The 13,440-nt window shown below is 48.8% G+C and overlaps 1 protein-coding gene across 1 annotated transcript in view; it reads left to right on the top strand.

The window, feature by feature from the left end:
- The window catches only part of LOC147679856 (peptidyl-prolyl cis-trans isomerase F, mitochondrial-like), a 114,073-nt gene that overhangs the window by 72,533 nt on the left and 28,100 nt on the right, over positions 1–13,440 (top strand). Inside the window, exon 2 of the mRNA XM_086944760.1 lies at positions 6,231–6,261. Within this exon, the coding sequence (XP_086800886.1) occupies positions 6,231–6,261 (31 nt within the window). The remainder of the gene's footprint in view (positions 1–6,230; positions 6,262–13,440) is intronic.

Below are 13,440 nucleotides of genomic sequence, written 5' to 3'. Positions count from 1 at the left end.
CATGCACAGGAAAATAAAGTGCTTAACTTAGGTGTACAGTGTTCTAATATGTGTGTGGCTGCTCTATGAGAATGAGACCTCTGGCTGCCAGTGTGTGTGAGTGGTGATCTGTGAGAATGAAACCCCTGGGCTCTAAGTAAGCATGTGACTTTCCTGTGAGAACGTTACACTCGTGCAGGGGTGTAGCTTGGTCAGTGAGATGGGGACGGGCTTCAGATTTTCCAACATTCACTCTGAAAATGTAGGTTAAGCTGCATGCAAGGGGCTTAAGGGGCAGTTGAAAGGGAGAGGGGATGCAGATTTGCAGTGTTACTAAGAAAAAACACAAGATTTTGTCAAAATAACAATGATTTTTGAAGAATCTCAAAATGAGGGGGGTGGCGGAGTGTGTGTGTTTTTGCCAGTGTGTATGTACAAATCTCTGGTGAAATCTGATACACACCCCACTATACCCGACTGAAAGCACTTGCACCCAACTGTTTATCCGAAAATATATTTATATGGGGGGGGGGGGGGTGAAACACCCCAAGCAGCCCCCTGAAGCTACGACCCTGCACTTGTGTTCCCACCTTATGCTTAGGTGGTATGTGAGAATGTCACCCTTCCTTTCCCAGTACATGTGAGTGTTGGCTCAGAGTATGGGGCCTATGGTTGCCAGTATGTGTGAGGGGTGATCTTTGAGAAGGAAACCTCTGGGTCTGAGTTAGTGTGATCAGTCTGTGGGACTGAGATCCTCTAGTCCTCTTTATGTGGGCTGCTGGTCAGTCAGTATGAGAATCGGTGGCTTCCAGCACATTTGGGGCTGGTCTACGAAAATGAGACTGCCCGGTTGCTAGTATGTGTGCTCTTTATCAAGTATGTATGCTGGCAATTCGTGAGGATGAAACTTTCTTGTGTTAGATATATGTGCTGCCGGTCTGTGAGAATAAAACCCCATGGTTCTCAGTATGTGTGCGATGGATCTGGAAAACGGGTCCTCCATGTTTCCAGTGTGTGTAAGGCTACTCAGTTGAGCACGATGGTCTGGTTCCAGTATGTGCACGGCCCAGTGATACCTACAGTTTTCTCTTAGGTGCCATATATGCTATTATTAGCTGCCATATTTACTACGTGCCAGTTTTCTTATTAGGTTGGCCTTTCTGTGGCTCCCGCTGTCTGGACCCAGAGACAGACTCGCGCACTGGCCCCTGCTTGTCACAACAACCTGGGCTGACGCTCAGAATTCGGCTGTGATTCTTGGCGCAGGCCCCCAGATATGACACGGATTAACAGATCCCAAAGGCTGCTAACAGGCGGCGTGTGCAAGCCCTTGACAGATCCCTTTAGAGCCTGCCGCTCCTGGGCCTGCACATGCGCGGCGTAGCGCCTGGAAAAGACCCCACCGTCTTTCCCGACGCTCTGGCGGATTACCACCCGGATAACTATAGCCGACGTCAGCCCCCATTTCAGCGATTTCCTCATACAGTTGAAACAACAATTCATCCACGTGCGTCGGCTGCCAGGCCGCCCTTTTAATGTCCTAATCCTCAGATTCGCGCTCATCTATGTGCGGGCGCATACCAACCTCGTCAAAGCCCCCCGGGCCGCGTGCCGACGGTGACCTACAGACGGAGCCTCTCAGGAATGACGCCCGGGCAACGTGGCGCGAGCTTGACGGTTTTAAAGGGGGAGGGGCTTGCGGTCCCACGTGCCGCACGCGCAACATTGTTCCGCAGCCAGCTGCCCTCTCTCCCTTAAACCTGCGGCCAGCGCTTTCATGTCTAGGCGAGGGAATAAGCTGCTATTGTGGGAACGTCGGGTTAGCACCCAGGCCTTCCGCGCCATATTAGAATAAGGACACCTGCCAACAGCCAGGGTGACGTAGGTGCTACCGAAAAATACCGCTGCTGTACGTCAGAACTTAGGTACATTTGGCAGGGGTTTGTGTGGGCTTGGTAGTGCCCTATCAGTATCACAGTACCACGGGTTGTGCGCCAGGCCAAGAAAGAGGTGCTTAGACAGAGCTGAGTGAGTCCCAGCATTGTTGGAATAGGGAGTGTTGTTTGCTGGTCAGGATTTAAATGCACTGGGGAAGGGTGTGTCTGTGTGTTGCGTGTTGTATTGGTGTGTGACTGAGTGCGAGCAAAATTGGTATAGTGAAGGCTGCAGAACTGAGGTGCATTGACAGAGAGAGGTGTGCCGGCCTGTACGAGCTATTGTATTGTAGTTACTTTTATATAGTGCTCCAGCCTTGTGATGATGCGACAAAGCGCACTGCTCCTTCGGAGTGGTGGGTATTGAATGGTATGTGGCCGGTATGGGTAGGGGTTTGATGTGTGAGATGAACACAGTTGTCCTCTTGTGTTTTGCTGCTGCGCCTTGGCATGGATTGAAGTTAAAAGGAGTGATAAATACGAGCTAAAGCAGGGATGGATAGAACGTGTGTGAATCCAATGTTGCCTTTGTGTGAGGTGTTATGATGCTGTACATGTATGGCAGAGACTGCTCAAACTGTGTCACAGTGAGCTTGTAGCTCCTCATAAGCATGGGTGCAGTCGAAAAGCATGAGGCTACTTAAAATCACTAGAGTGGTTTGTATCCTACAGATTTTACCACATTGACCAGGGGGCACAGGAAGTGCCTGGGGGTTAAGCGTGCCACTTTAGGGAGAAGCAATATCCAGTCACTATATTTTATGATTTGAAGCTTACACAGAAATGGCAGAGAAGTAAGATGTACAAATGCGAATTATGCAATCATCCAAGTAACATGGTTTGAGCAGCCCCCATGGAGCAGCAAAGAGCAACACAAGGAATGGGCAGTCTATAACCAGCCATAATATGCTCTAATGCACTATGCACATATTACACAGTCTGCTCTAGGATATGCTTGGAAAGATCCAATCAAGAACGGTAAGGGAATAACACTTAGTAAGAGGTATTATTATGCAACCAATGGTGAAATGATTATTATGTAACCAACTGAAAGATACTTGCAACCAGTCATAGTGAATGCTCGAGGCGTTCAACCAGGGCCAATAACCTAACAATCCAGGCATATAGTAGGTTTGAGGAGTCCACCTAGGAGCAGAAGACACTAGACCAAAGCAGCAGCATTTTGGCTTGTAATTCGAAGGAATAGTGGGGCAGACACACAGGTGCACACGCTCACTTCCACCCATCCACCCACAAGCACACAAACATACTCACACCCACCCACCCATCCACAAGCATGCTCACAGTTGTCCATTCACAAGCACACATAAATACATCCACCCATCACAAGCACACCCACTCACACCCATACAATCAAAAGCACTTACCGGTTCATGGCAGGGAATGCAGGACCAGCAGGTGATGGGAGGGCGAAGAATGAAGTGGAGAGGAAGTGGATAAATTGTGGTCCATCGGCTAGATTGCCGACTTTGGTGCTAGAAACCAGGGTTCGAGGCCCGGGGACGCGTCCCCATCCTGTGATTCTGGGCAAATCACTTAATCTCCCCGTGCCTGAATGTGTAAGTAACCGGTGCTCATGTAAAGCGCTCGGGTCGAGTTCGCGCTATATAGATATGCAAATAAAAAATAAAAAAAATGAAGGTTCAGGAAAGAACTGTATGTTTCATAGAGGAAAAGTAAATAACTGGAGATTTCACCGCCTCCTCTCATTGGGTAACCTTGTTGTAGGTCAGCCAGTGAGAAGAGGACCTAACCTAACTCGTCACACAGTGGGGTTGGAACAGTGAGACTCACTGATCCCACCCCTCCCTGTGTCAAGTTGGGAAAAGGTTGTGTTTGTAAAGCTTCATTGATAGATCGTCAGCCTTGGTCACGTCAGGACTTAAACCTGACACATCCAGGAATGACTCAGTTGGTGAAGCTATCCCTCGTCATGAGGGGGTGGAATGCACTGCGCTTTGTCGGGCTGATGAGGTCACTGCCCTCAGCAACCTTGGCTCAGACTGCCAGGCACTTTTAATGCCCCTGACTGCCTGACTCTGACAGATGAGTGTTAATCAGGCTGGCCTTTGGTCAACCTGACAGACACCGTGCTTTGGAAAAGGGATGGAGGCAGAGCACTGGGGCCCATAATGAAAGGCCTCGACTGACCCATAGTAGTGGGCATTATACAACCAGTCATAGCATATGCTCTGAAGAGTCCACCGGTGAATTAGTTGAAGCAGCTCACAGAAGTGGACAATATTAGGCCAGAGGCGAGAGTAGGATGGTAACTACTTCTGTAGAAATATGTAGTTATATTAAGTACAATACTCATAATCCGATCAAGGTCCGTCTCCTCTTCCTGGAGCCAAGCAGTGAGACTTCTACCTCTACCTCAACTGATATTTCTCTTTCTCGCCTTCCTCATACTCCTCAACCCCAACTATTCCACATCCCTTAGCACCTCCACCTCTTTCTTCTCCCCAGCTGGACTGTCTTCTCAACAGCACACGATCAATCAACAAATACTGCTGAAACATCCATGACCTGATTTCTAACTTGGAGCTGGATTTCCTATTGTATACTGAAACCGGGCTCAGTGATTATGTGTCTGGAATCACCCATGCAGCTGTCCCACCCCTCACCCGAACCCTCGACCAAGAACACCAGAGAAAGAGGATTAGAAGTAATTTTCAAAGATTTCTTTGCAGGCTCGAAGCATGCAAAAATATGACTGACCTAAGTAATTTTCTTCTCGTCTGGTACAATATGATTGGTTTATTACTCTGCTCTGCTGATGGTCAGGACTCTAGAAGTCTTATGTAGCACTGTGGAGGTGGAAGTGAAGTTTAGCTGCCAGTCTCAACATAGTACCTGTATGTCTATGTTTTAATGTAGCGTATGGTTTAGGGCAGGATATACAGCCCTGAACTGTGCATGCTTTTCCTCTTTTGTGCTTGTGGACAGCAACTGGAATAAGAAGAGAGCTCAAAGACTGAGAGTTATTGAAAAATCTGTGTGTGACCCAGTACTGGAATAGCAAGACGAACAGTCGGACTAAGTTGCAATGACAGGGGACCCAGGCCACAGTACTGGAGCAGGAGGGGGTGGTTAGATCAGGATCGCAGTGACGTCTACAAGGCAGAGTTGTGGCGCGCTAACAGCTTATGACTAAGGTGCATTGGGGGAGCTAGGGGTGGGCAGGGCTCGAGTCCGGGGTACACGCAGGTACACAGCGTCCCTCCATTCCTTTAACAGGGTGGACAGCGTCCCCCCTGCCAAGAAGCTGAGACCCACAGAAATATGCTGAATTTGTCCCAGTGTAATTTTCAAATGCCGGGACACGTTCAGCAGCACCTGCACGTTGCCTGCTTTCCATTCCCCGCAGCAATGTGCAGGCAGCGAGGAGGCCTTTTTCAACCTCCAGCTGGCCTGAAGTTAAGGGGCCATCCGGCCTCCTTTTGTTTGTATATGCTGACTGGGGGCCGCCTGAAACCTACCATTTAAATCTAAATGCCACAGAGGGAAACAAAGGCACACAGCTTGCCTTCTCTTCACAGGTACTTAAGAGAGGCATGCTTTTGTCTTTGTTCTGTCCCTGTATATAAATGCAGACACTGTAAGACTGTCAGATGGGTTAGTCTGTCCCAGTATTTGCGCAAACAATGTAAGTAGCACTATTTTATTTCTTTTATAGCGCTACGTTGTGAAGTAATGAGGTAATTTGCATATTGTCTTACTTGGTCAGTCCCCCCACTTCTTTTTATAGGACTTGTGCCCTGGTGGTGGGTGACAGTCCTTGCATTAAAGGGGTGCTGCTGAATTCCGGTACATTGAAAGAGTTCTTTGTGTCGATAACTGTTAATAAGGCAATCTGGAATAGTTACCTGGGTTTACGAATAGGAGAGAAACAGTATTTGTGGTTCTCTTCCAGACCATACAAGTTTGAAACCTTTGACGACTTGTTTTCATGTCTGAACTGTTTGCCCCTCTGCTGAAAAGAGTGCTCATTATCTTACCCCGCTCACCCTGAAGATACCACTAAATCCATATTAGTAACACCTGGGAAGGGGTGATCTGACTTGACTCGACCACATTTGGGTCTCTGATAATAAAGGCCTTGCACTGTTACCGTTCCCGTTAATAACATGGAACTGCAAGGCCCAGATTGCAAAGTACTCTTGGCTACTTTTGGTTAAAACGCCATGACTAGCTCAGAGCCCTGGAGCAACTAGCTGTCAGTCATTTGAATGTCTTCAACGTATGGTTGTTTTCCAGCGCCTTTTAACACAGCTCTCTTCTCTCTCCACACAGCTGAGGTTTGACGTGGTGCCGAAGACCGCAGGTGGGTGTGTGTGGGTGTTTAGCTCCTTCTCAGGGGTCTCATGCTGTTCCGTGTCAGACTGAGCACATCATTCAACTCCTGGTTTTTGATTTGCATTCTGAAACTTGTGGCAAAACTGCAAGCAGCTAATATTCAAAGAAAGAAACGCGAGCGGTTAAAATCCACACAGCTGACTGGGACAACTTGAGCTCTTTCCTTCTAATCTATTGAGCCTGGTGTGAATTACGTTTGCTAAAGGAATGCTGCGTGACTAAACTTTGGGTGAGGCCAGGGCGCGGCTCAGACTAACATATGAAAAACATCATATTAATAAAAAAAGAAAGAGCGTGGCCATGTTCGTTTTTAACTCCCCTTCTCTGTATTGTTCTTGATAAACTCGAACGAGTAATTGTTTCTCGTCATTCTACTCATCTAGAGAAAGTTCTAGTTCATTTCGTAGGATTAATGCATCGCACTGCGATGAAGCAATCCTTCAAAGTCTGCGAATATTCTTGCAATAAGCTTGCTACATTTTGTTGTGAGAGTAGCCAACGCCATCTTGATTCGTATTTCAACTAAGACATGCTCTGCTTCTTTCACCTTTTAGCTTCTAATTGCCCCCCCCTCCCCCCCCCCCTACGATTAAATGTTTTCCATTCTGTTCCTGGACAAGAAGCCTTTTGTCTTCCTGACTGGACCAGCATACTTGAACAGCCGCATACACTTCCCCATACTGCTAGACACCTACACTCAGCCTCGCTGTCACTCGCACACACACCTGCATCCACCAAACCAGCGCAGGAGGCAGCTCGCTCTCTTACATCCCACCCAAACCATGGAATGACCCCCAACAACACATCAGAGCCTCCCCTTTCTTATGGAGGTCTGCAAGAAGCCGAAGACCTGGCTGTTCAAATATAGTCTGCAGGGGCCACACGCCTACACACCTGCTCAAGCGCCTGGATACCCTTATGGGTGATATGTGCGCTCTTGAATCAACATAACATAACGTCTTCAAGTAGCACTGGCTGGCTTGTGGCGTCTTTCCCAGGGCTTTTTTTTTGTTTGCACCATGTATCACTTCTATCATTAAAGCTACCTTGGGCTCAAGCTATCATCACCTCTCTGTTGACACAAGCATTGGCAAAAGCCAGCATGTCTGGCAAGTTGGTGCGTTGGTTAGCATTTTATTATTATAATTTTTTTTAAATTATAGGCATGTGCCTATAAAATAAAAACAATAAAACACGTTGCCACCTAAAAATGGCATCCATATGCTTGCAATACAAACTATATTTTAATATAGCTGGATGGGTGTTTCCTGCCACAAACGTGTACCCAGAACAGAAATCCTTTTAAGGTTTTATAGATACTGCATGGAAACATGATTTTAGTTGGTACTATGAAATGGTACTAAAGGCTATTAATTACTATAACATAAAGGCATAGTATAAAGAGAAAAGGACAAAAAAATAATTTGGGTATAGAGTGGACAGAAAAAAACCCCCAAAAATATAATATTGGCCTACCATCCCTAGCAATAAAGTACATTTTGTTTCCAGTGGATTTACACGTGTGATGACGCTAATTGCCTTCACTTATATTACAATAAAGGACCAGCTGTTGAAGTCGTTGGACTATTGCCCCATTATGTAAGTTATGTTATGGGTGAAAGCAAAATGGGGAAAGGCACTGTTAAAGACAATCAGTCCTGCCTGCGACACCTGAGGCAGATCGATTGCATTTGCCAGTGTTTGTTTGTTGTTGCCTTTGTTATATATGTGCTGCAAAGTGCAAGTGATGCATTAGGTGCAGGATTGAGGAGAGCCTAGACAGCCGCTGTGAATTCCTGGACTCTTCTCAGACGTTCCAGACAACAGTGAAGTGTGTTGGACAGAGGAGTGTTTAGGAAAAGTGTCAGAGGGTCCTTTGAAGGCAAGGGAGTTATCCTTTCCACGCCCATTGGTCTCCACAAAGGCTACCCTCACATTGTGGAATTCTGCAGTTTTAGCAGAATTTAAAGGGCTTCTGAGGCTTTTCACCATTTCTCCCATTGCGAACCACTCTTCTGTCTCGTAACAAGACATGCTGGAGGCTAAGGTGTGTTCTCTTGGCTTCACGCCTTTCAAGAGGAAGACAGAGAGTCTTTGATTCTAGTGACAAGTTTTCCACTGTATCGCCCTACAGAGAAGACTTTGAATCTGATTTTCTTGCAGAATTTCTGGGCAACAAATTTATGCATAAAATTATGTCTGCAATAAAGTAAGAACTTTGCTGAGAACATGTTAACTGTTTCCAGTAGAGTCGCTCCATCTGATGTTATTACGGATGCTGATATAACCCCTGTGTTTAGCAGCAGCTTCTAGATGATTACTCTGTTTTTGGAGATGGTAAGTTCTTGGCAGAAAATAAATACCATTCATTGATACTAATGGTTACCTTCAATAACTCAATGAGGGTGTTAGTGGTAAGTCAGGAGATCAGATCAGAACTCATGGTGCCCTGGCCAGAGGCTGAAATGCTGCTGAGAGGGTGAGTATACAAGTGATTCCTTTTACCCGCCTGCAACTTCGACAGCCAGAGGTCCTATTGGTGATTTTTCTACAGTTAGATTTTTCTATTGTCACAAAGGTGATTTCTGACCATTTAACAAACTTCACATCCATCGACCTGAAAATCGTATGGAATGAATGCACAGTCATTTGCACATTTCCCACCTCCTACCACCACCACATCAATGGGCGTTTGAAGCATGTTGCCATAATGCCAGAATATCAGGAGGTGCCACAGAGTGGGGAGATTTTCAGCCCAGTTCAGCTATTTAGGTGGTTGTCTTTTCTACTCCTCTGAATGTAGGTTTATTGCATCATGAGGAATGTATTCTTTCTTAGACCCCTAAATGCTGTGTGATACTTAGGTGGTTCTTCTTTCTTTAGTACAGGTGGTCCTAGTAAGGTCCTGGTTCCTGTTACCAGTGGTTACTGGTGGTTATCTTTGATTATTATTTTATGTTACATTTATTCTTTATTCTAGAAGTGATTTTATATTCTATACTTTATCTAGAAGTTCTATATATGATTCTGACAGGCGCCCATGTGGCCCTGTCTTGTGTACATAATCCCTGTGAATATTGCCCGTGCCAGTTGGCACAATGTACATGTGTGATTTTTATCTGATGTGTTTTACAATACAAAAGTTATTTTTATAATAACCTTGTGTGGAGTCTCTTCGTGGTGTGCCTAGTATGTTGTTGCTGTTGTGCGCTGGCGCAAATGCTTTACACATTGCCTCCGAGTTTAGCCTTACTGCTTGTGCCAAGCTACCAAGGGGGTGAGCAGAGGTTATCTTGGCGTGTGACTTCCTTGCCCTGACTAGAATGGTGGTTTCTGCCTGGCTTTGGCGTCAGCCTTAGCCTACCAGAAATAGCCAGTTCTAACATTGGTGGTCAGCGGTGCGGATTTGGACTTGTGTTTGCGCAGTGCCATAGCGACAACTGGCTACATTACAAAACTCTGCAATTGTTTTTTTTCAGATAGTCACATGTTTGGGATTATTGTTTTTGATTTTTTTTTCCCTCAAGAGTGTCATTTTCAAATGTGTTTCTGCGCTTTATGTTTAGTGGCAGATGAGAGAAAGTGACAGGGCGGGACGCCATTAGAGGGGGAGGTTCCCATAGATTAGGAATTCCTTGCTGGGTCCCGTGTCCAATCCAAATCCTGTCCCTGTGTGGGTAGATGGAAGAGAGGGAGTGTGAGGAGAAATGACTAGCTCAGGAGGGTGGTTGTTCCCTGAGTGTAGTGTGTGTGTCTGGATTCCCCAGTGTGGTAGGATCCAGTGGTGGCAGCTTTAATGTGTCCAGTGCGTTAATTCCCATTCCCCGCTCCCAGAGTTTGGTACCTGTGTCACGTGTGGTCAGGTTGAGTGATCAGGGGTGGTAGAAACTGCCTTACCAGTCCGAGGTGGGGGAGTGTGCGAATGAGTAATGTGCTGAACTGGAGGAGTTGGTGTGAGTTTTCTTTTTGTTAAAAAGCTTGAATGAGAGTTGTACCTCTGGTGGTGTGCAGGAGGTCCTGCAGAGGCACTGGATAAGAAGGTGGATGTCTGGCGGTGTGCTAGATGTCTTGCAGAGGCATAAGGAGGTGATTCTAAAAGGAGTGGCTTGTGTATCTGATGATCCTGTGAAGGGGAAGAGGTTACTGTGTAACCCAGCTAGGTCCCAGTAGTATGGTAGGGGTGTAGGGGCTCACGCCCTGTCTCAGTGGAGGTGGAGTGAGTGTGGGACGGTGTGTCCCACGTTGGCCTGAAACCCTATCTCAGGGCCTGGAGGGTTCCCTAAGGGAGCGCCAGGTCAGGGGCCTAAGCTGTACATAGGTCATTTGAGGAGGATCTTCCTGTGTCTAGAGGACGGGGAGTGTCTGTAACCAGAACTCCGGCGGTCCTAGTGTTGGGCAGCACCACTCCTAGTGGAGGGTGCAGAAGTCCTGGCTCGCTGAGCATTTGACCGTCTAGAGTGCTTGACCATTTGTGGGGCCTCTGGAGGTCGTTCCCCGAGGAGGGGGGAAAGCCGGGTTGGGGTTGTGGCCTGACCTGGGAGGAGTACTGGAGGAAAGTGTGTCACTGATACGCCGCTGGCGTGTGCTCTGTCTAGCCTGGGACATACTGAGAATCACCCTGTGATAGGGAGTACTGGAGGAGAGTGTGTCGCTGATATGCCGCTGGTGTGTGCTTTGTCTAGCCTGAGACATACTGATACTGGAAGGGGGTGCAGAGGGACGGTGTCCTTACTTCTGACCCCGGTGTAACCTGAGGGTTTAGATCTTAGGTTGGGAGATTAGGAAACTTCTAGGTCAAGAGGGATCTCTACCAAAGTGGATCAGCTGAAGAGACTAAGGGGGCTGCCCTTGCTGTGTGTTCTGGGGCTCACCTGCAGTTTGTTGTTTTCACTAAGGTAGAGGAAAGGGGACTTTGCTGTGTGCTGTGTCCCCCCACCTGCTTGAAGAGGGACTGTGCTGTGTGCTTTGTACCTCAGAAGTAGAATAGTTTCCAGGTGGTAGACCAGTGATGGAGTGAGGTCCTGATCTGGTAGGAGAATTGTGTTCTGGTGAAGTGCTTTTCTGTGAGGGTGCGGAAACCCAGAAATAGAGGTAGGGTGGGGCATTCTTGCCCGTGACCTCTGGTCAGCCTGAGGGTATGGTCCCTAGGTTGTTGGATCAGTGGTAGTTGTAGCTACACTGAGAGAGAGAGTGGAGACTGGCTATTGTGTGCCAGGGGTTACTACCCCCCACTCTGTGGATTAGTTAGGACCTGTGATTTGGATGGCCTATGGCCTGGTCTTGGCTGTGGATGACTAGTGAGTACCAGTGGGGTATCCTAGTTGTGTCAGAGAGGTATTGTTTGGAGGTAACCAGGTGGGTTCAGAGTGGCGTAAAACCGGAAGGTGTCCCTGCTGTGCGGGTCCGTGTCCGTGTTTTTGTCGCCCAAAGCAAGGAAGCCCATCAGTGGAGTGATTGGTCTACCCTGCGTTTTGGCTGGAAGGGGGTTGTGTTGGACCCGACCCGTTGGGCAGGTTCACCCCTAGACTTTTTGCTTTTTCCTAGCCTGTTTATGGAACCTGGTGTTGGTGATTTTAGGCCTCTGCACACTTTTTCACTGTGGTACAGTGTAAAGTGCTTGAGCTCTCTGTGAATGTGTGGTGAGTGACCTGCCCTCCCATAGGAATGAATGGGGAATATGTATGCCCATGGTAGTTCCTGATGTGTGGGGAGTGCAGGGGCGAGTTTGGTATGGATGAGCTCGTGAGAGTGAATGCTGCAAAATGATGTATGCGGCATGACTGTGTCTAGTCTAGAAGTACTACTTTTAGAAGTGGGCATATTTGTGTAAGTTGGTGCTAGCGTGTGATTGGCTGGTGAGCCTGGCCCAGAGTGCCTGGGCCTGCTTGTGGATTGACTGTCTGGTTTGAGGATGACAGGGGCTAGAGAGCCCAGGAGGTTGTCTGAAGTCAGCCCATGGATGAAAGGCAGCATCTGCTGCCAGGGAAGTGGGAGGAGATGGCACCTGATAGTGAAGGGCTGTGCCTGCCTAACTACAAAGCTGGCTCCACCTCCCGCTAGGCGACTGACACCTCTGTCCCTGATACTGACAGGACTTCCCTCTAAACCAGTCTAGCTGGTTCTCACACTGCCTGCTTCAAAGGACTTCAAAAGACTTCAAAGGCTTTTCTATGTATAAGAAGGGGCTGTGTCCCCTTCCAAAATGTTCTTGTTTCTGACTTGAATCTGCCAGGGGCATGCTGCTGCTGGGGCTCAGGGGAATCCCTGGGCCCTGCCCAGCTCCTGGACCTCTGATGGACATTCCTGGACTCCTGGGGGACCCCTCTGCCTTGCTGGGTTGTTGGGGGGACTTTGCTTGCCCCCTTGGAATCTCTGGGACCGTGTTGCAGCACGGAGGAGCTGCATTTGCCTGCAGGAAGCGCTGTGCTTCCCCCTGAGCGCCTGGGAGCGCTCTGCCTGATTTCTAGCGCTGTAGAGCGCTTTATTTGGATTATAGCGCTGTGGGTCGTCATTTAGCGCTGGGAGCGCTTTATTTGCATTGCGAGTGCCCACCTCGCTTATCTGTACTTTTATTTCGGCTGCCCACGCCGATATCTTTAATGCCTGCCCGCCTGCCTGCCTGAATCGGGCCGCCGCGCTGCCCACGGCGACCCGGAAGTACCTGGCCGGCCGGCCAATCCCAGCGCGGCCGGCCGGAAGTCCCGCCCCCGCAGCCCGGGTGCCGAGGAATGGCGACCGCGAGCCCGGGGAAGGAGAGAGGAGAAGAGTGATGGCGGCCGGCTGACAGGGCTCCCGTGAGCGGAGGGAGCCCTGCCACGAGAGGAGCGGCCTGAGGATGGAAGCGGAGGGGGCGCGAGGCACATTGTCGGTGCCTGCCCCCACCGCGAGGCTCCCCGTTGCGTGGAGACGGCCGGTGAGTGAGCAGATGAGAGGGAGGGGTGCCGGGACACATTGTCGGTGTCCGCCCCTCCCCCGCAGTAGCGCGAGCTCGCGCTCCTTGTGCATATGAAGCCACGAGGGCTTCAAGGGCGGCCCCGGTTGGCAGTGGGTCGCCCCAACGCGTGTAGAGCCCCGAGAGGCTCCTTGCCCCGATCGTTGTGTTCAGAGCCATGGAGGCTCTAAGGGGGCAGATTTGTTTTACGGGCCC

This window comes from Lissotriton vulgaris, chromosome 11 (genome assembly GCF_964263255.1).
Source record: "Lissotriton vulgaris chromosome 11, aLisVul1.2, whole genome shotgun sequence".
Taxonomy (NCBI): Eukaryota; Metazoa; Chordata; class Amphibia; order Caudata; family Salamandridae; genus Lissotriton; species Lissotriton vulgaris.
The sequence above is the reverse complement of the archived record's forward strand: the minus strand, read 5'-3'. Positions and strand labels throughout refer to the sequence as shown.